This window comes from Toxotes jaculatrix, chromosome 15, assembly GCF_017976425.1.
Source record: "Toxotes jaculatrix isolate fToxJac2 chromosome 15, fToxJac2.pri, whole genome shotgun sequence".
Lineage (NCBI taxonomy): Eukaryota > Metazoa > Chordata > Actinopteri > Toxotidae > Toxotes > Toxotes jaculatrix.
The window spans coordinates 17,803,456-17,826,230 of NC_054408.1; the positions used below are offsets into that span (position 1 = coordinate 17,803,456).

At 38.8% G+C, this 22,775-nt stretch overlaps 1 protein-coding gene across 2 annotated transcripts in view; it reads left to right on the forward strand.

The window, feature by feature from the left end:
• Positions 1-22,775, forward strand: part of stxbp5l (syntaxin binding protein 5-like) — a 127,686-nt gene that overhangs the window by 43,079 nt on the left and 61,832 nt on the right. For both annotated transcript variants that reach the window (XM_041057537.1, XM_041057538.1), the window contains exons 3-4: positions 12,514-12,595; positions 17,915-18,015. In XM_041057537.1, the coding sequence (XP_040913471.1) occupies positions 12,514-12,595; positions 17,915-18,015 (183 nt within the window). The remainder of the gene's footprint in view (positions 1-12,513; positions 12,596-17,914; positions 18,016-22,775) is intronic.

Consider the following 22,775-nt stretch of genomic DNA (forward strand, 5'->3'; position numbering starts at 1 on the left):
GTAGGCATTGCCAGCACCGGATACTTGAGCCCTGCTCCTCCTCAGTGATAAGAATTGTGTTATCTTTAAATCTTTTAGTTTTCTAGACAGCATCCTCTCACTGTCACAAACTTACTTTACAAGTGACAATAATTTCTTTGATGTTTAGGGCCATAAATGAAACCAAACTAGGCCTTGTATGCATGGACTACATGTGTTTATATTGTGCACAGCAGCAAGATGTTAAAACACAGCACTGCAAACCTGCAGCCACAGGCAGAAGTTGTATTTGGATGTTCTGTCATGTTATGTATTTGGAGCACAATGTTACCACACTTCAGATCTACATTACAAAAAAATAAACAGAGGCAGTAATAGTTTAAGATACTCACAATTTAAAAAATAGTTTAAGTAGTTTAAGAATTAAAAGTATAACACCGCATTTGTCAGACAGGTTCAAAAGGAGGTTATAAAAGGAATACTTTAGGAATACGTTTTAAGATGAGACAAAGAGAATTTGTGGGAATGAAAGGGTTTTTTGTATTTTGTACATTTGTAATGCTGTTTAGCAGCTGCCTTGTGTCCTTTGCATGAGTGCAAATTGTTGAAAATACTGAATATTAATGATTTTTGCTTTTTGCATGACAATATAAAGCCAAGGACATGGCAAGTTTGTTTATACAGGAACTTTTACAGAAGCAAATCAAAGTGATTTACATAGTGCACAAAGTACCTTAAAAACAGCAGTTCAAAGATAATGAAAAAATAATGCTAAATTAGATGTGGAAAAAAAATGAAATGCAAAAAAAATGCTCAAAATATTAGACTAGGCAAGGCATTAAAGTTATGATACAGTTAGAGTGCTATAATGAATAGCCCCAAGTTTAATAAAGGAAATAAACGTGCGGTATGGGAGCTTAATCTACCAAAGGCACAGGAGAGCAAAAGAGTTTTTAATAATAAGATTTAATTCTACATTATTTTTATATTTATTCTATATAATCACCGAACAACCGTCTTAGCCATTGAAAATCAGCTGCAATTGTATTCAACACAGACTGTGGCCCATGTGTCCTTGAAATGAAAGAGGAGGTATGCAGAGAGCAGATGTGCTTCAGCATTTTAATCACAATGATGTGAAACAGTCAAACAGCCAATTACATGCGCACATCTTTAAATTATGAGAGCCTGAGCAAGGCAAATGCCTTTTCTCACTGTCCACATCAGCAGAGAGCAGTGAGATGAGGCTTCAGTGAGCATTATAAGATGTATTCACTGGATGATGTTTACACTAATCAAGGTCTTTTTAGTGTGATAGATTTGTCTTTCCCAACAAATCACATGTGAGGTGATTAAATGAGCATTCTGGATTGTTAATTATGTAGATGTTCACACACTGTTTAAGAAAATACTTTTTTTTAACAATTAAAATGACCCACCAGCAACAACAACAAACAGAGGTTTCAGCAGTCAGCTGTCCTCTCTTTGTTCGACTGAGCAGTAGCGCTTCATGTAATTCAGGGGAAAAACTTTTCTCTGTACCAGGCATGTTGCTTGGTACCATGGCAATAAAAAAAAATAAAATTAAAATGCTACAGTAAACGCGCTTTCCCATGCATCAAAAAAATAAATGTTGGGGGAATACAGGGTGTCGGTGACAGAGAGGCTCAGATAACAGGTAAAGCATTTGTCCAAAGTTAGCTGACTGACAGTGGCTTACATTTACCTGACACCTTGTATTATTGTTGGCCAAGCTGCGGTTTGGTACCAGCAAAAATAGCCTTGCACAGCCTCTTTCTCGGGTGACACTGAACAGATATTGTCCACACATACTGTATAATGTGAGCTCTGGAGTTTTGTCAACATGTCACAGCAGTGTGCATGGGATACCTGTACTGAAAGACGTTTGAGGAAGGCATCTTCTTTTGCCCTACAAAACTGAAAACATGAGCAAAATGGATCAAAAAAACAAACAAACAAAAAAAAACAAAACGTCCTGTAGAACAGAGGTAAACTACATACAAGGTAACTGTTGCACTTTGTGTATATTTGTGATTTTTGATTGTGACCTTGTGATTCTTGTCTGTACAGTGTTGTTGATGGAACTGTGCTGTTACATGCTGTGTGGTCATTAAAGTGAACTGAATTGAATCCATGGGGCAGCATAAGATCAGTTACATGCATTATTTTGTGCCATTGTGGGTAATGGTACCTTTAGTCCTGTTGAGAACTGGCACGTACAGGAATTTTTGGTAATGTTAGTACCTTTGTCTTGCTTTGTGTTGAATTTTGGGGGAATTTACTCAAGCTAGCTAATTTGCCCTGCATTACAAAAACAATGCTGTGTCTGTTGGTAAGGTTGCTGACTTTATTGCCTTGGACCTGTAAGCTTAAGCCATAAAATTCATACTGAAGACCATTTTGCAGGATTCTTATTGCAAGCGTTGTTGTTTTTGCCAGGTAACTTGACAGATATGACTAAATGTAAGAGGCCTGCACTTGGCTACTTTTAGGATGGTTTGGTTGATTTCATGCAAACTGGAAGGTACCATGCTGTTACTAGACTTAGACATCTTGCACAGTCAAAAGAAAACAACCCCATTACACCGACATAAGAATAAACATACAATGTTATTCTAACGTAGGCATGACATGCACCTTTGTCAACATACAGTATGAGCAGAAAACCACAGTAAACACTGAATTATCTGTGCATGTTATTTTATCTGTACAGGTTCTTGAGTTGTATCTGCAGCACCATCTGCATGTCAGAGATTAAGTCCATTTCGCAAAGTTTTGTGCGACTGTGTTGGATCTGTCAGCCAACTGTTGGTAACAAAACATAGCACTGTACAAAGTGTATACAGTATGTACCACTCACACAAATACACACATAGACGCAAACCCTCACACAGACACTGCACACACACCTTTTTCTGTATCCACGCTGTGTGGAGATGTTTATGCTCAAATCCAAATTGCCCAGCTGTGCCCCCAGTGCTCCACCAGCATTATTAAACACACACAAAACAGTTATTATACACTCCCCCTTCACACGCACACACACACACAAAGAGAGGGAGAAAAGAGAAACATTGATGGAGGCAGCACAAGATGAACCCTGATTCATACAGGATGAAGGAGAGATTTCTGAGTGTGGAGGAGGGGGGAATGAAGAGAGGATGAGTAGATAGCAGGTCAATTGGACTGAGAAACCAAGTGTCATATTGGGATTAATTCAAGAGAAAACCACAGTGGTGTAATTTTTAGGAATTGCATGGTGGTAATCAACCCTGAACTTAAATGTCAGCACTTTGAATGACAACCCAGCCCGGATATTACAACCAGTGCTTGTAAAAAATAACATGGCTGTTAGATCTGTAGTGCCAGAGAGATTACTGTAGTGTTTTGAAACCTAAATTTGGGTTTACTGCTAGTTTCCGCTAGTGTCTGGGGTATAAAATCTAAATTTGGGCCAAAGTGAAGGCGACTAGGTAGAGCTGAGGTGTGACCACCACAGCAGCTGTCAGACATGCAAACATGAGCCAAAATATATTTCTCTTTAAGGATCTATAATGTATACCCTTAAAGGGGCAATATGTAAGAATTGGCCAAATTCATACTCCAAACAAATAGGGGGCAGCAGGTTACCTGAATGTTTGGGTGTCCACCCTTGTTGAAGAAACAAAGAAAATCACTCTTTGGTCCCTCCTCCCTCCCCTTCTCCTGTGCCATAGTTGCACTGAGCTTTGGGCATACTGGGTTTCAACCCTCACCCTCATATTTAGTTAATGAATATATCTACGTCTTCATCCTGTCATGTTGGATTGGTGGCAGACTGGATTCTACAGTGACTCACTATTGTCTCTTAAGGTACAAAGTGGTATTACAAGATGAGATGGGGCTAGCTGGTTAGCATGCTATCACTGCAACACAATACAAAAACTTATTTGACATCAAAACTGTTATGTCTTCACATTTTGTTGATAGTTTTATAATGTTTATACTAAAATACATATTGCTCCTTTAACGGAACATTTATTCTTAAAATTGCCACAAAGACACATCTGAAAAAGAAATTAGGTCTCTCACATCCATTAGAAGAACTGCCGCTTTAAGGGCCACCACTTTTATCTCAGTTAAGGTGGTAGCTGGTAATGGCCAAATGGATGTGAATTATATTTGATTATAAGTTTAAGAGGGTTAAGAGTGGACTTATTGCAGTACTTGAATTTTAGTGTCATCTAACCCAATCCTGATTCTGTAAAACCAAAAGAAACATGGAGTATTTTCTCTCCACATTTGCATCCTGAACACTCACACACTAATATGCTGTATATCCATGCTGACTGTGCATGCCACACGAGTTGAAACTTCGGCCTAAAGCAGCATCAATTCTCAGTTTTCACATTTCAAAATTCATAAACTCATCGCATCATAAACTTTATGTGACTGTCCACAACTAAAAAGAAATTCCAATCTCACAGCTCACAGCTCACAGCTCTGCTCAAGTCAGTGATACAAAGCATAGAAATATTGCCTGTTTTGTCATTGTTAATGATGAGTGAATGCTGGAAAAAACAAAAACTCCAATCTTGTGAAACCTCCGTTGTATAACATTTAGTTGTGGCATGTTGGTGACAGTCTATGTAGCAGACAGAAATACAAAGATTAAACCATGGTTTATTGGTTTATTTCTGTGACAGAAATAAACAGAGGCAGATATCAGAGTTCAGGAAAGGTTAATCCGCTGTTAATCCAGTGTTAACACTGAATCCATGCTCACGTTGTTGACAGACAGACCCTTGAGGGATTGATAAAGCGCAACAATTAAGCTGAACAGTGCGATTTTCACATGTTGGGAGTTAATCCCCAAACTCGGAGAACATAGTGTACTGGGCTGTGGTGATCATCACGCCTTGTAATCCTCAAGGTTATCTTTTGATTACATATGTGTAAACAACCTCAACCTCAAACAAACATACACACTCACACACATCAAATACAATATAGCAATTGGATTTTTATCAGACACATCAACCTTTCTTTGAAAATAAAATTGTTAGGGAGAAAAAGCAGTAATCAGCAGCACACCCTACAAAATAATGGAGTTGCGTCCTACAATCACAGTGACTGAATAATTCATTGTAGCAGCTGTACTTTACCACTGCAAAAACACACCTCTGTCTCTTTTATATTTGTATAGGTCATGGCCATGTTTTATTTTCATTTTTTTCCAGCTAACATTTGTTCTTTCCACTGATCTCAATATGACTTTTAAAATGGCAAAATAACAGTGAGCTGGATAAATTATTATTATTGTTTTAGAGAAAACTAAATGTAATGCAGCATGCGATTTTGTCAATCAGATAACACACAACAAAATTTTATTGAAACTTTGGAAAATTGTATTGATATACTGTATTATGGGTCCAAAGGGAGACAGCATTACTGGAGGAAAGTCATCGTATAGCCTTCACTGAAAACACTCTGTTACATGCCAGTGACTGGCACACCTTGTATATGTATGTCTGTGTGGTGGAACATGGACTTTTGTGCCAAGTTTATATGTAAAATTACACACACACACACTTTTTTTCTATTAAATAGATATACTATAAAGACACACAGACACTAATCTACACTCTTGAACACTGTGCACATGGTGGATGTTCAGAGTGTTCATCACATGCTCTATGTGTTATTACACTAATCAAGGTGTTAAATGAGGCTTTTGCAGGCCGTCATATCACACCTCATATCCATAAGGTGTTTTGACATAAAAAAATTAGATTTACTTATTTTGCCTGCTCTTACTTCTCACTTACATCATAATCATTTGGTAGGAACATATGGACATAGCTCATTAAATTTTGTGATTGTGGTCTTTTTTTTGTGATTTTGATATTCTAGGTTTTTACCCTGAGCTATCCACTCTGATAGGGATACTGTAAATAATAGGCATTCTAGTGTCCTTCCTCCATCAAATCTTCCATCCCCTTTGTTTTTAAAATAAGATACACATGGTGTGGTGTTGACAGAACAGGATGAAAATACCAGGTGACTGCAGAGGGATCTGTCACAGCCTGTGATTCGGCTGTCAGGAATTGAGAGGAAACCAGACGTGGCAGATTACACCTGACTGGCTACATGGTTCAGCCACAAAGACAGAGCATTGTTAGTTTTTTAACAAAATGTGCCTCTGTTAGTTTGTTGGTCTGATCTACAGTTATAGACACAATATTAGTACTGAATCAACTTTATCCTGAACTGTTGCTGACTGTCTCTACTTGTTTCAGTTACTGTTTCTTTCCAACTCCTTCAGTAGAACAGGCATGTCACTCACTCCTTTAATCTGATTCAGCTTGTGTCACCACAGTAATTAAATATTGCATAAAAGAGTGGTTGAAAAAGATGGGTATTTATTAGGTGTGTGTCAGCCCAACTAGCCAACTGTAAGAAAAGGACCACAAGATACAGCTTGTCTTTTTTTATGTTGAGAATAAGTTCAGATGCTCCAGACAACAAAGGAAGAAGCTTTGTCTTTATGTGTGGCCCGTTGTGACTGGAAGTAGAGGACTGTACATGGTCCTCATGATTAGTTATGGTGTTTGTTCATTAAACATCACGCAGGTTAGAACCTTCTAATGTTGATTTACCACTGGCAGTAGCTGATCGACCTTTTCCTATCGTATCCGTGCCGGCTTGAATGTTGACATGAGTAATTGAGGTGAGGGCAGTTTCAGCCAACCATGCCATGATGCAGTTAAAATTTTCTCCTCCCCATCCCTACCTCTGTTGTCTTTGCTTGTTGTCAGTGCACAACAAACAAAAACATTTGCCATTGATTCTCGCAGTGGACTTACTGTATGTGTTGCTTTCCCTGCTGAGATAAATACACCCTTGTGATTGGAGCCTATTGTGTGCTGCTCTAGATTCATGTTTGAAACTAATTTGATTGTTTATCCACGGGCTGCAATAATCAATCGAAAATTATACTTGTTTCAGCCCTTTCAGCAACGTGACTATTCAGATTCAAACAATACCTCCATGTCCTTATCACACACTTAATACAGCAGACATATGCCTTATTTCCCTGGTTCTTCTTATGGGTATGAAGGTTGTTAAGTGTGTACCTGTGAGAGCGATCTTTGTTTGAACATTTCTCAAAGCAGCACTTCATGTGACTAACATTTTTGTTAAGTGCATCTTGAACCTACTTTCGCGCTGCTTTTTAGATTCATTCTAGCTGATCATGGTAAGTGCAATACCAAACAAAAACGACACACACGCGCCAAAATACAATTATATGCGATTACACGCTACAGTGCATAGACCCGAGTTTGCAGCCAACTGTGTCAAATAGCAGGAGCTGTTTGTTGTTTAAATGTTAATGTATACTGTAACTGATTTTCCTGTTGCTTAAGCTATGAAGCAGAAAATAACCACAGATGTAGAAGTGTTGTTTAATACTGCGTGTCCTCCACTAGGAGGTGCATAAAAGGAGGATAAAAAGAGGAGAAAGATGAGGAAAGCTGATCCATTTGATTCGCAGTGCTGTTCTCGGCTTCATTTCACATCACTACGTTACTGAACATTTCTGTTGATAAGAAATCTATTCCCTCCCTGCTTTTCCTTTAAAGACTCACCACTCTAGTTGCATCAGCAGACACCTTTGATTTATCTTCTTGGGATATGCATATGCAGTTGTGTGTCGGACACAGTTGTTATCTGTGATCTGAGATACTTTGCAGAAACGCCTCGGAAACTAAAATAAAAAGGCGTTGTAGATTTTACTGTATAACCTTATTGCTTTTAAGATGTGCGGGAATAACGGCCTGGTGTGACTGCATCAGCTGTTCACACCAGAGGCAACTGTGCGTGCCAAACAACATATGTTTTCATTTAAATTCATGGCATTTATTTGCCGTCACTTATTGGTTTTCCAAGCAGAAACCACCAAATACAGCATTCAGGTCTGACAATTTCTCATTGGCATTCTCTCCTGTCAGCTGGCAGCAATACAGTGTTTGTCTCCTGTATGGATGTAGGCGACTTCACCTTCACATCAGCTTTGTGTTTTGACAGCGTCTTATGTATTTTGATGCAGTCTCGAGTGTGATGTGAATTTGAATGGGATGTGTACAAAGACTTGCCTGACAGGGAGAGAATGATGCTGACTGACAGAGAGATGATTTAAGTCTGTCACGAATCATTCCTTTTCAAGTCAGCCCTTGAATCTCACGCACGCACGCACGCACGCGCGCACACACACACACACACCAGTTCCACTTTGTTGAGTGACTGAACTAAGCAATGGTCATTGCATCGTAATTTCTTAAAACTTCTCCTCCCCTTCTTTGTCCGATACAACATCTACTATTTCAGAAACCGGATTATATTCAGTCTCCTTTGTTTAGACTGTTCATGTGCTTATTGTAATTGTGAAAGTGAAAACTATTGGAGTGTACGCAGAAAGTTACACCAGTGTAGGCTTGTGTAGCATAAAGCACCTGCGACTGCCCCCACCGCAGCAAGCTTCAGTCATACTGTCAAGACTGACACATTACAACACACTCGCAAGCAGCCACCTCTGACTTGTTTTTATTCAAGCCTTTTGTGCTGGGAGTCACCAGCTGTGTGGGTATGCAGAGGAAAAATACATATACTGCATGACTAAATGGACAGAACTGATTTCTTTCAGTTTGGCGGCTCAGTGTAGGCGCATAAGTGCAAAAGGTCTCTTTTTAAAAAAAAAACTTTTATATTTCTCACTGATGTAGTTCAGACGATTTGGATGACGGAATAAAAACGAGATGACAGATGGAGAGACGGAGCAGAAATCAGCTGGAGAATTCCTATGTGAAAGCCTTTATTTGAGCGAACTGATGCTCTGTGCTCTCTTTAAAAGCTTCTCATTGTCATCGACTCTTGGAATTTCATTCACAGAAAATTGTGGTTTTCCCATAAACTTGAAGTAAGCACATTAATTTAATCTTAAAATTAATTAGAACCTCCAGAGGCTGAAATGTAAACAATAGTCAGTGTCACTGTGTCAGTATAGCAACTAATGCATGTAGATGATTAATTGTAATGTTTTTTTTTCTTTTTTTTCCTTTTGAGCATTCATGCACTACTGTGCGTGTGTGTGTGTGTGTTCGTGTGTGTGTGTGTGTGTGTGGGTCCTGGTTCCTCTTTCTCCATTGAATGTTATTTTGGGCATCTTTGCCTGAGCCGCAGCTGTGCAGCATTCTCATTCTATAACAGACACACACACACTAGACAACTGTCTTACTTTGGCTGGGTCACAGTCTATAGAATCTGTAGACAATGTCCTTTGCGTCAAGGTGCCTGGTGTCTGTCACAATGTCTCATCAGACCATTAATTTGATAGATTAAAAGCAAAAATTAAACTTACAAATTAGCATTTTATAAATCTCACTGCTTTCAGTACGTACGAAAGACAGCGTATTTAATTTAAATATAGCAGATGACCAATTATGAAAATGTATGCCCTTAATGCATTTAACACAACCATAGAGGGATTTATCAAATACTGTAACTTTGACCAAAAAAACAGCCATTGTACTGTTTTGTAAATTCTTAAAAAAAGCCTTGAGTTTCCTACTTGAAAGAATAAAAATCTAGTCTCATATTATCAAAAATCAATACTACTGTATAAACATAAACATCCTCCACATATGCTTTGTCAGTGCATGTAAATACATGTTATATTGCATATCCCCGATTTTGTGCATTTTAAATTTATTGAAATAGGATGTTTACTATGATTAACAATTAGTATTTGTATTATACACATACAAAAAGTGTAGCCATGAGAAATACACATATCACACTTTTTACCTTATTTGGATAAATTCTTACAGAAGTTAATGATTTTGAAATGAGACTTATAGTCATGAGCAGCATTTTGAACCATTAACTGTCAGTCTTTTCTCCCCAGTGCACCTGAGATCTGCAGCCTGGTTCAACAATTCACCGTTTCTGAGTCCACGGCTGCTGCTGCTGCTGTAGATGTGATAAATCAGTCTCGCAAGACAGTCTGGACGTTTCTGCCCCATTAGTTTCAGTGTATATTTTGAAATTGAAATAAGATAATTTCTAACATATCTGCTGTAATGATAATGATAATGATAATAACATATTACAACAACATACAATAATGTTTTTCTTATTAATGACTAGTGCATAAATTTTACCTACAACATGATTTTTACAGATTTAAAAAAAACATCACTGCCATTTTGCAACTTTTGAGATCCTGTCCACATTAACACATTTCGTTCTCATAGATCTGTGTCCACCCTGAAACAACTCTCCACTCTGCAGCAGGATAAACCTTCATTCTGAAACCTCCTACTCCCCATTATTACTCACATTATGTTTCATCACAGCTGAAAAACACATTTTGTTCTCACTGACAAATTTTTCTATTTTTTCAGCGTCAGACATCAGAACAAATATTTCACTGTGGCTCGTACATGTTACACCTTACCCTGAGCTGTTTGCAAGGTGTTGTGGGTAGCCACTGATGCCATGTGAGGTGGACAGAAATATCTGGAGAGGCAAGGGGCGAGGGGAAACTAGCCACATCATGACTTTTGTATAGGAGCTTTAATACATTTCATACTCACATGCAAATAATTACAGATAATAATATTTAAATGCATATTTGACATCCACGTACCTGGTTCATGCTTCCACAGCACCATGAAATGAAAAGTCTAAAAGTGGCGGTTAGGTTTTACCACTGAAAGATGAAACGCTAATAAACAAAAGCTAACTAATTGCAAGACTTAATCATGTTGTTCATTGCAGGACTTCTTATATGTGGTTCTGTGCTAAACCTCAAGCAATGTTGGCAACATAGTGAATTCTCAACAACCTGTAGTGATTAAAATAACTGCTCCTATACCAGATCCAACTGGCTCTGTTTTCATGTCGTGTCATTTCCCCCTCCTGCTGATTTCCACCTGCTTTGAGGGATGTGCTTGGGGATTTTGTTTCCTCTGGTAGCCATGCTTTTTCCCTGAACAAACTGCATGTACATTTATTTGCTGATCACAGGACTGTTCCTGTATACATTCAGTAAATTCTGTCAGCGAGGGTATACAGTTAGAATGTGTTGCTTAGTACATGTAGGAGAATTACTTACTGAGAGGAAAAATAAAATGCAGGACATGGTGCCATCATAAAATCAACCAGTTGTGCAGTTAATGACTTTCCTTCTTAGGGCTTCCAGGCCATGTTATTTTTCAAAAGTTTAAAAAGTAGCCTAAGGGTTTGTGCATTGCAGAGCTTACCCAAATCACATGTACACATAGTCTTACCCTGATGTTATACATGTAATGTACTGAGTGTGTTATTTGTTGGTGTGAACCTTACTTTTAAATATAATGACCCACTACCACAGCTAATTTAGTTCCTCTGCTCTTGGTGACATTTATCACAGGTGCTTCTTTCATTTCTAACCCTTATATTGTGTTAGGGTCAAAATTGACCCTTACACAGTATGTGTTCAAAGCTTCTAAGCAGTTTTTCATGATGCCATAGTGCCAGATTATCCATTGTGAAACAGGACTGAGCCTGATATTTGAGGAGCATCTGGCCAGTTAGTGCATGATTTGAATGGCTGTTAACATTATTTGGCTTGTTTATGGACACTGTTGCCAGTTGATTAGGTGCAAAAAAAAAAAAACTGTAACTAATGCAGTAATAATACAGCTGTGCAATTAATCCTACCTAAATTTAGAGATGTGCTGATGCACATAGTGGTCACTTTGGAGGCTGCTGTTTGTGGTGTTATTGCATTGTATTGTGTTACACTGAGAGGTATTTCCAATATTTAGTCTGATATAAATAAGACTAACAAAATACAAATACATTTCCATAGAAGCATCACGTTATTAATGGAATTAAATTAAAGGGTTGAATACTTACTATTCAAATATCTCTGTCAACTGGAATGATATTAAAATGATATTAATCTGTAAATGTCTAGACCCCTTTGAACTAAATTACAAAGCCAGGCACACAGAGCTCCTCACCTGTGCTTGTGTGAATGTTTTGCTATGAACTTGACTTCCCTGAGGTGGGAGGAGAGGCACAGTAGGGGCTCTGTGTCAGCAATCGTCAAGCATCGCAATCCACAAGTCGCTTAACATTCTGTACACTCTGTCCACCCACAGTTGGTGCTCGCACACCCGCACAAAATAAAGTAAGACCCTTTTTATGTTAAGCTCTTGTTTCACGTTGAGAAGTTGAAAACACAGAAAAGTCTGGTTATAGTATTTTAGGAAAAGTTGAGTGTATATAGTAATAGTAATATAATTTTAGTGTATCCATCACAGTGTAGTGCATGAAGAATAAAACAGTGTTGACCGGATGTTGTCTCTCAATCTTAAAGTACACCACAATCACACATACTAATGTGTACTTTTTTGATTGTATATTGTGCTGATATACCCATAGTACACTTCTGTACACACTTCCTTGACTCTGTGATGCCATCAGACTGGGACGACCTGGGGTGGACTGCTACTGTCAGCATGAGAGCGGAGCAGCTGTTCTTCAGCTGCAGTTCCTTATCAATGAGGTAAGCCAGTCTCCATCACCATCATAGTTCGGTCTAAAATCTCTTGGAGGCCTGAAGTGGGAGTGACAACCTGAACTTTAGAGAATTAAGGGGATTTTATTTACCCAGAAATGATCATAACCACGTTACCAACAACCATGGATCAGTCATCTTGTTTTGTATTTGGTGATCATCATCATGATGATAATGATTACCTAATTACCTGTTACCTGTGAGTAGCATAAATTTGTTGTGGATTCATTATCATTATTTCTGATATTATGGGATAGCCCCAGGCTTGTCATTCAACACATATACTTTCTTCCAGTATCTAACACCTGAAATTCATTGTCATTGTTACAATTCTTTCTGGTCTCAGTATATACTTTTACCAGTTTAAAATCATGTTTTTTGCTGAAGAGTTAAACAGTAAAATGGATATTACATTAAGACTTGTGTCAGTAGGAAATCAGAAAATGTGATGCCTTCCTAGTGTCTATGTTTAGTGAGGTACATTAGCCAGAAATCAATCAATCTCAGCTCACCTGTTGGAGAGCACTTTGTGTGTGGGAAAAGAAATGAGTCACTACAAAGGAGAGATGAAGGTCAGAAATCTATTATCTTTGTGCACCTTGGGTACAGTGTCATGTGATTGCATGAATGATTCATTCAGTTTCACACCATTGCTATTTTTCATGCTAATTTTCAGTTCATGAGAAGATTTTCCTATTTAAGAAATCCATGTTCTCAAAAAGTACATGTTGAATTATTTCGGTATACAGTTTTTAGAATCCAGTCCTATGGAGTGTTTTTGTAAATCACTAATAAACTCAGTTGTTTTATGTGGAGGAGCTGATGACATGGAGAACAGCAGGAGACAAAACTCTCTATAATGAACCATTGAAATGAAAGGATCGTTATGATCATTCAAGGTCACAGAGTGTTTTTTTTGTCCTTTCTGCCTTTAAGACAATATTCCCTCACTGCCTGCTTTTCTACTGACAGACTGGTTCTGTGTGGGCAGACACATGGCAGTCCTCTGCATCAAGTGGTTCATCGTAGGACTTTAACAGCAGCTTTGTCGGTGTGCTGCAGTTTGATGCTGCATTTTGTTTGCTAACAAAGTACTGTAGGTGTAGTGGAGAAAAACATTGTGTTAGAGAGCAGCAGCAGAGCCACACTGGTCTGGAACACAAAGCCGTCTCTCCCCTCTGTGTTTGCCTTTCTTGTTTCTCCTTTATTCTGCTCTAATCTATGTGCTCTTCCTGCCTCCCTGCTTCTTTTTTTTCCCTATACCCACTCTATTTCTTTTTAAGCCCACTGGCTCTTTCAGCCCACCTCTCCTTCACTCATTGGCCTACTTGTGATGTGTCTGAGGCAAATGGATGTGGATGGGCCTGAAGAGGGTGTGTGTGTGTGTTTCTGTTACAGGTATTGACTTTGTATGTGTGTATGAGTATATGTGTGTGGGCTTGTGTGTAAGCACTCAGACTTAGTATGTGTGTGTATGTGTATGTATCTGTGTCTGTGTCCACGTTTTTGTGCCATTGACACAGTTTTGTTTATGCATGTTTGCTTGTTGTATTTACAAATGATTCTGCATGGTTGTGTGTGTGTTTGTGTGTTACATGTGTGCAAACACTCTCCTCTCTGGTCTCTCGTATATTAATGTGCCCTCACAGTGACCATGGTAGGTCTTCCCATCATTTGACAAGCTGAGTAATAACAGTATTGCATGTCAGTGCCCTCTCTTCAATTCAGTGTGTGGGCTGTCAGTCGCCCTGCTGATGGTTGACTTGCATATTCAGACCCAGCCTCTTGACATTCAGTGAGGTCTAATGATTTATTCCCATTACGCATATGAACCCACAAAAGGGGCCACTTCTTGCTGGTACCTGTGGATGTTGAGCTTCATCTCTATATCACACAGAAGTCACACAATTCAACACTTATAGTACTCAGCTTCTTTTATTATATAGTCATAAACTCTTACCATGCCATCCTTCTAATCCTCTGTTGTTATTTTACGAGAATTGTTTTTTTTTCTGTCACTCTGTCGGTGGAGGGTATGAAAAGGCTAATTAATGTGTTTGTTTGCCTATTCTGAATTCATTATTTTGCATGGTGAATAATACACCTTAAAAGGCTGAGGTGGCTGTTGAAGGTTGTCAGATGAGGTTTGGTGGTGGGGAGTGGGGTTGGCGGTGGGGAGAGGGGCTGCTTAGGGAAGGAAAAGGTGACAATGATTGTTGCAGAGGGGGGAAGAATGGGTCAGCGGAAACACTGTTAAAATGCATATTACGAAACAAGACACGTAATCTTGTAATTAGTGGTACATGTATATCTTCAAACAAAAGCAAATTATGAAATACAAGTTTTCTAGACTTTGGTTTTATCAGTCGAAAAGAGTATGTTCTATTATATATATAATCTGCATTTTATATATAGAAGAAATTATATTTCCTGAGCGCTTATGCTGCATTAATGAGATACATAGCAACAGACCAGCGTTGGAAATTCATTTAAGGAACATTCAAATTTGTTGATTAATGGTTTTTAACAATGGTGGAAAAATACATTGCATATTGTTAGCAAAGCTCCCATTCATCAAAAATTCTTGAAACAAGGAGACTGTGCAAATTTTATTAGCTCTGTAGCACAATGATTAATTTGCATAAAGATTAATTAAGGGAAGATGGAAGTCTCCATCCTAATAATTTGTTGAGTCTCATATTCAGTGTTAAATCTTATTTTCTCTATGCGCAGAGAGGTAGGGAGGCACAGTGAGGAGTATGAAGAGAAGCACAGGCGAAGTAGATGTTAACACTTACATGCAGCCAGACACACACCTCATTAATGTTTGACATGACCCAAAATGATCTGAGTTTGGAGAACTAAATTAGCTCTCAGCGGCTAATGAACCAACACAAAACTTAGTTATTTTAACTTAGCTTGTTCACGTGAAATGAAAATGTTTAGCTGTGTCTTGCATACAGTAAGATACAGTATGTTTTGGAAGCTGTCAGGCAGAAACTGTACCCTGTTGGCTCTACTGTTTGCCTTTTTTCAGGTTTGGAGAACTCTGACCATTTTAGTTTCATTGAACACCTCAGGGAGTTTTCTTGGAAGTGGAGAATTGGCTTTGTGTCAGGCCACATGTTGATTAATATACACTGATTAATTAACCCATAATAGATCCTCTGATGCATATAGTGCTTAATGAGTGCTATAGACAGTGATTCCCATCGACCAAATGAATACAGAAGTACAGAATGTTCACTTCCTGTGAGGCAGGAGAGCATCCTCTTTGCTAGCAGTTTTAAAATATTTTGTATTTCTGTAGTATACAGTATACATTTCTTTAAAATGTAAGACTATCAGTTTTCTAGACCACCAATATGTTGAACATAAAAACATGTAAATGTACATACAGCTGTTGGCCACATGTTTGTGTGGTGCAATTTTCTGTTGGCCCTGGTGACTGTCATTTCACCTGTGCTGTACCTGCACCTGTTTGTGTCGCCTGGGCTGCCATCAAGACGTCAAGATAATTATACCATAATGGAGCTGCAGACCCAGCTCTCACCCTGTTCACCTCTCACGTTCTCTCTTCTCCCCACCTGGTATGATTTCTTCATTAGCTTCTGCTCCACCTCCTCTCACTCCATTTCACTCTCACCTCCTCTGCACTCTCTGCCTTCGTCGTGTCCTCGTCAACTCAGGGGACAGAAGCAAACTCCACCGGCAAAAAAAATTATCCTCTGATAATTGTCAAGTGATTAATGGTTCTACAGACGTGACAGAGAGGATTATGGAAGATGATACTAAGTAATGCTAGCAAGTCTATGTTGTATTATTTCCATTTAGGTCCATAACATCAGCTCTTAGCAGAGCTAGATTTATCTCTCCTCTGTAATCCTCTACATGTATTATATAAGATCCAACCAAGTAGCACACAGCTCATTAAATCATTAAATGCTTTTCATTACTTTGTTAAGTGTAATCTAACCCATGGTATTTGAAATGACCAGTTTGCCAGATTTCCCTCACAAAACAAGAAGCAAACTTATAGTGTTAACGGTGATATAAGTAGAAAAAATACAGCAAGTCAGCAAATACTATCTTATTAAACTTGTGCAATTAATTTGTTTAAATCTGAATTGCAGGAAGGCCTATTAAATTTTAGGCCACCTAAATACACACATTTTTTTTTCTTGTCTGTTGATTAATTTAAGGAAGATAAATGATTTGTCTTATAAACAGGGCCCCATTGCCCACTATGAAAACAAGCTTTTGTGAAGCAGTACAAGGAGAAGTATATTTAGAAAGTGTGTATGGTTTGAGTAAAAGGAATCAGTCACAGATGAAGAGTTTTTACCCGACAATACTAATACAAGGCTTTTTGTCTGAGTGTAATTAATCTTTTTTTTCCCAAAATAATTAAATTTATGGCTAGTTTTTGAACAAGCACAGAAAATACTTATATTAAAGTGTGTGTGTGTGTGTGTGTGTGTGTGTGTGTGTGTGTGTGTGTGTGTGTGTGTGTGTGTGTGTGTCGGGGGGGGGGGGGGCAACATGAAAACCAGATGGGTTTTTCTGAAAATGCTTCCACACACAATAATGATCCACAAAATGTCTATCTCACTGAAAACCTTCACAAAAATGGAAAACATTGGGAAGCAATGTTGTCATCCGCCCTTGCACTGTGCAGTCTTTAATCCCATGATTAAGTTTGTAATCTAAAGCTAATTCTCCTTGGGCTCCAGTGTGTACAGTGACGCCCGGGTGGCAAACCGCATTGGGAATTACACTGTAATTACAATTTTCTGTCCTCAGAAGTCAGGCCGAAAACCAGCTGATGTTATTTAATTAATTATTAATGATTGTCCTCTCACAGTTTTCATTCAGCCTCCTGTGATATCTTGTGATATCAGGCTCTGGGTCTCTGTAAAGCGCTTTGAGACAATTTTGATTGTGGAAGGCGCTATATAAATAAAATTGAATTGAATTGAATTGTAGCTGGGCTTCACAGGAAATACAGCATTAGTCTATTATTGGTTAGTTATTTTCTGAGCATCCTCTCCTAATTGTTTAATTTTAGCGATTTTAGCTCCTACATGTGTTCTTGAAAGACACTGTACTATTGTAGCCAAATATTTGCTTTTCATATGTGTTTCTGCTTTACACCTAAAATCTACTGTGTTTTTTTGCACTTTGTCTTATCTTTCACAGTCTCACCAACCCTCCCTCCAGGACTTGGCTTAAATCCAAAAGACAAGCTGTCCACTGTGTCCCCATAATGATTCAGCACTGATATGTCTTTTATTTTTGGTCTTTTAGGGAGCGTTGGTCACAGCCTGTGCAGATGACACGCTACACTTGTGGAATCTTCGTCAGAGGCGGCCTGCTATCCTCCATTCACTCAAATTCAATAGAGAGAGGTGAGCATAGATTCCGCAAGATAAAACACACACACACACACAAAGATGGATGTGACCGCCCTAGGTCAGTATGTTCAATTGCTGGTGCAGGATTCTGTAGCCTTAAACATCCATCTTACTGACATCACACACTAAAATTTATATTTACAGTTAGGCAGTCAGGGATGAGCTGCACATGACAGTGTATTCTGCATCCATTTATCTCAATACAATGACAGCTGTAATGAGAATCCCAGAGAGTTAGCCCTTATTTAACAAATATATTCCTTAGAGAACTCTTTCAGAAATCACTGATGCCACTAGGCAGTGAAAGACTCCTATTCATACCACATCACAGACTACCCAGCTACCTGTTAATCAGGACGAGGCCAGCTCCTCTGTTCTGCCTCTGCCTCTGATCCTTTTTCACCCTGTCCGATAATCCCGAGAAAGAAGATCCACCAGCTGGAAGCTCTTTCTTCCATCTCAGCTGGCAACTCCATCTGACTGGTGAGACACCCCCCCCACTACCACCCACCACCACAGGCTGTGAGAGATGATTTCCCAGTGGCTATTAGGCTTTAGTGATCATGTCCTTTGACATGTTGCCACCTAAATCCTTGAGCCACATAAGTCAACCGTCACATGGTGTCTACAAAGTGGAATCAGCACAGAGAGCTGGTGAAATATTTTAACAAGATGTTGGTTATGGAAACCCAGTCGGCCGGGATGCGACAGTAGATGGGTTTAACCTAATCTTCTGTCTTTATGGGTCAAATGAACGACTTCTGCAAAGGTGTGTGAAATGCCATGAATGTTCATTTTATTGTTGGGGTTTGACAGATGTAGCTGAGTTTGATGGTCCTTCGGCAGTGACACAGAGAATACCTGTCTTGAAGCTCCCCTCTCTACTTCTGTTTCTGTTTCTATATCTGACACCACTTGAGGGTCCCGGAGGTTAGAGAACAGGTTGTTACTGCTATGTTGCTTTTCCCCGACAGCTAAGGCTGCACCTGCATCAACATACTGTATAACGCAGTGGGACATAAGTCCTCAATGGGGCCATTGATTGCACTGGTGCAGCTAACTTTTTCATTTACGTGCACTAGCACATAGTTTAAAAGTTTTTTTTTGGTGGCGGAATTATACATTTTAAGCTTTACTTTTTTCTCCCTTAGGAGGAGCTTAGGAGGAGCTAGGAGTCAGATAAGGTTACCTCCTCCACAGAATTAGGTAACTTACCCATGACTAGTAGTACAAAGTACAGTTTTGAGGTACTTTACTTGTACTTTACTACTTGATTTCCACTTTATGCTACTCTAAACTTCCACCCCACCACATTCCAGACGGGAATATTTTATTTTCTGCTGCGCTACATTTATCTGACAGCTTCAGTTAATGTAATGATGTAAGCTTTTAAAATACAACACATTATTATTGATTAAACTAGTGGTTTCCAACCTTTTTGGCTTCTGACATTTTACAAAAACCAGTGTGTTCCACAGATGTCTAAAAGTGGTTAACAGCTACACATTTTACATTGCTGAATTGTTTTTTCTTACTTAGGGATCTGAATACTTTTTCCACAACTGATCTTACCTGTGCTGAGGTGTAACGGGTCCTGCAGTATTTTTTCTTGACCAAAAAACAATCGATAGTTCTCTTCATTTTGAGTCACCGGTATGTTTTAAGGTTGTGATGTAACTCAAGAAGGAGCACAGGGCGCTGTTTCACACATACACTCATATCTTATTTTTCTCCCTGCCCACATTCAGCGAAGATGACTATGATGTGATGTTCTCAATGTCACTCTCTTTCTTGATCTGTGCCATACCTCCTTACCCTCTGGACAAAGAAGACATGCCACACCCTCAGGCAGCTGCTTCTTTCAGCCATGCAGCTGTCTCACTCCCTGCTTAAGGCCATGTCCTCGTCTGCAGAATAGCAGTCTGTGGGATGTGGATGTAAGTGAGGGCTTGGCTCTTTGCTTTTTCCCAGCAGTGACACCTCAGTCTTCTCTCGACCATTAAACTTTAATAGCAAACAATGGCCTCTAGACGCTGATGCTTGGTTTTGGAAACTTTTTCCCCTCTGTCTGCCTTGGGATACATAGACATGCCTGGCCATACACAGAAGTGACTCAGTTGATAAAAACGATGCCTGCAGTTGTCCCAGATGGGAGCTATGTTCTCAGTTCCCTGCCTGATCATTTTCAGAAACAAGTTGTTCAGTCCGAGGGTGTCCGCTGCAGTTGTATAACAATCCAGAGCACACATGCACGGTCCACCATTTCTGTCTTAAAGACAAAATAGCAAGCTAGGAGTGTGTGGTGGAGAAAGCAAGGATCCTCTTCAGTCTGGTCAGCATTATTTGAGCCTGTTTCTTCTGTGTCGTGGCTTATGTTGTAAGTGCTCAAAGTCTGTGTAAAATAGAATAAACTTTTTGTGCTGTACGAGCTCTAGTTCGAGGTTGAGCTCTCCAGCTTACTTTGCGATACCACTACATGTTTAACTTTAGCACATACAGTATAAAATGTCAGGGACATTACATAGGTGTTTGGAGAATTCATCCCTGTTTAGTTGATTAACAACAGAGTAAAATTCTGTTGGCTTAGAATTACAGCTAGTTTCTTTTACAAAGAAAAGCCATACCAACACCCTTTTACCCATTGAAGCTAAGAAAGTTTAGACATGCTGGCACAAAGTGAAATAACCTTCATACACAATGGAAATATATTTGAAAAGATGTATTCAAAGCAATACAGGACAGGACAAAACAAAAATGAATGATTTCATCAACTTAATGCTAATAAGTCCCACATTCCTCTTCCTGTGCCAAATTTTGCTTCATATTTAAGCCTCTAAAACACTAAAACTTCTAAAAGAACTCATTTTCTGTTTCTGTTCATATTTTTCATTTTTCTCTAAGAAAAACAGTCCATTCAAAGTAAAAGTTGATTTCTCAGTCAGAGCAGGCAAGGACATTAACGGAATGTGACTGCATTCCTACTGAATATGATGGAATTTACAGTGCTTTTAAAAAGCACATGAAGTGCAGTATTTTATTTTTCTCAACAAAGTTTTCTGTATTCATAAAAATACAAGGTCCTGGTGTCAAAACAAGCGTTAAGTCTGATGAGTGCAAATCTTAGCAAACTCACCCTGCTTGCTTTTACAAGTCAAGGACTTCATCTGAGGCACAGGGCATGTTTTCTCTCTACTGAAACTTTCCATCACAAGAGGGCAATGAGCTTTCTCCAGGAAACAGAAGAATCTCAGCCCTGCCATAAAAAAGCACATCATAAAACTCGACCAGAGGCACTTTCATAATGCAACAGAGCCTTACAGGATAATGGACTGGAAGAGTTTGTTAAATCCTTGTGCTGTCTGAAAGTTGTTAAGGAAAGAGCTTGGTCTGTCTGGATTTTGATGAATTGATGATGAATTTTATTGAATTCATTCAAATTCAGAACTTTTAAACCGAGGAATTCTGCAGTTTAAAAAAAAAAAACATTGAGGTACTTTCAGACAGCAAGCAGTTGCAGCTGCTGCTGTTGTCATAGATAATATGAATATGAATAATAATAGCATTAACATTTATTTGTACAGTACTTTTTCAAATAAAGAAGTTAAGAGTTTCACAGAACAACAAATAAAAACATAATAATAATACCAATAATAATACTAATAATAATAATACTAATAATACAAAAGAAAAAAAAAACAAGCACCTGATAGCAGGACAGACTACTACAATGATTAAGACAAGACCAAACTTTGCATTTTCCCACGCAATGTATTTTATGTTTACAGTCTATCGTTTCATTTTTTTTTTACTCTTTTGTTCATCTAGTAATCTGTGATTTTCTGTAATTTTTCCAATGATTTTTGCTGCTGTAACAACCTTAGTACATGCCCAGACAAACACAGAGGAGAAGACTAGGAATAATGTCTTGCTTCAAAAGTGTTAAAAAAAATCTTTCAGTAGCTTTCTACCGGTGCAATGAGGTAGAAGTCAGAACCACTGGCTCTCGGTTGCAGAGCAGTGAATCATGCTCTAAGATAAATGGAGAAAGAGGGCATCATGAGTCATCTGTCAGAGGCTGGGCAGTGACTTTCCATTTAGCTCTGTGTCTCTAGGCTGAACCTCTGACAATTAGCGCCCTAACACCTCCTCAGAATCTCTCAAGAATAGCGCATGAATCACTGGGTAATGGTGGAGAGAACTGTTTTGTGATAACTGTCAGTCAGCATCTCGTGCCTGCCTCCCCTCTTCATCTGTCATGTCAAAAGGGATTTGAAGAGTTTCAGTCCAAACAAAATGTACCTTACAAAACATGAAACACTGGATGCTTCCTGTAGTTTTGAGCACAAGAAGAGTCAGTTGAGCCAATGCGAGTATCTGTGGTTTTTATTTATAATGACTGTTTTGATATATGAAGTTGCAGAATTCATTAAGATGGCAAGTTCCCCAGATGATGTTGCTAATTCAGCTAATCTCTGCATTTGTTTACTTCATTAAATTAACTCAACTAAGATTATCAACAGAATGTGAAGAAATAACAGACATCTATGTACTGTTTTGCAGAGATATCCCCTGAAGTTAGCATGCTAACCAGTTAGCCCCATCTCATCTTGTAATACCACTTTGTACCTCAAGAGGCGATGGTGAGTCTCTATAGCATCCAGTCTGCTCTCAGTCCATGAGAGGATGAAGAAGTAGTTACTTCACGTAGGCTATAAACGGATTGGTGATTATAAAGAATCCACAAAATTGCCTGG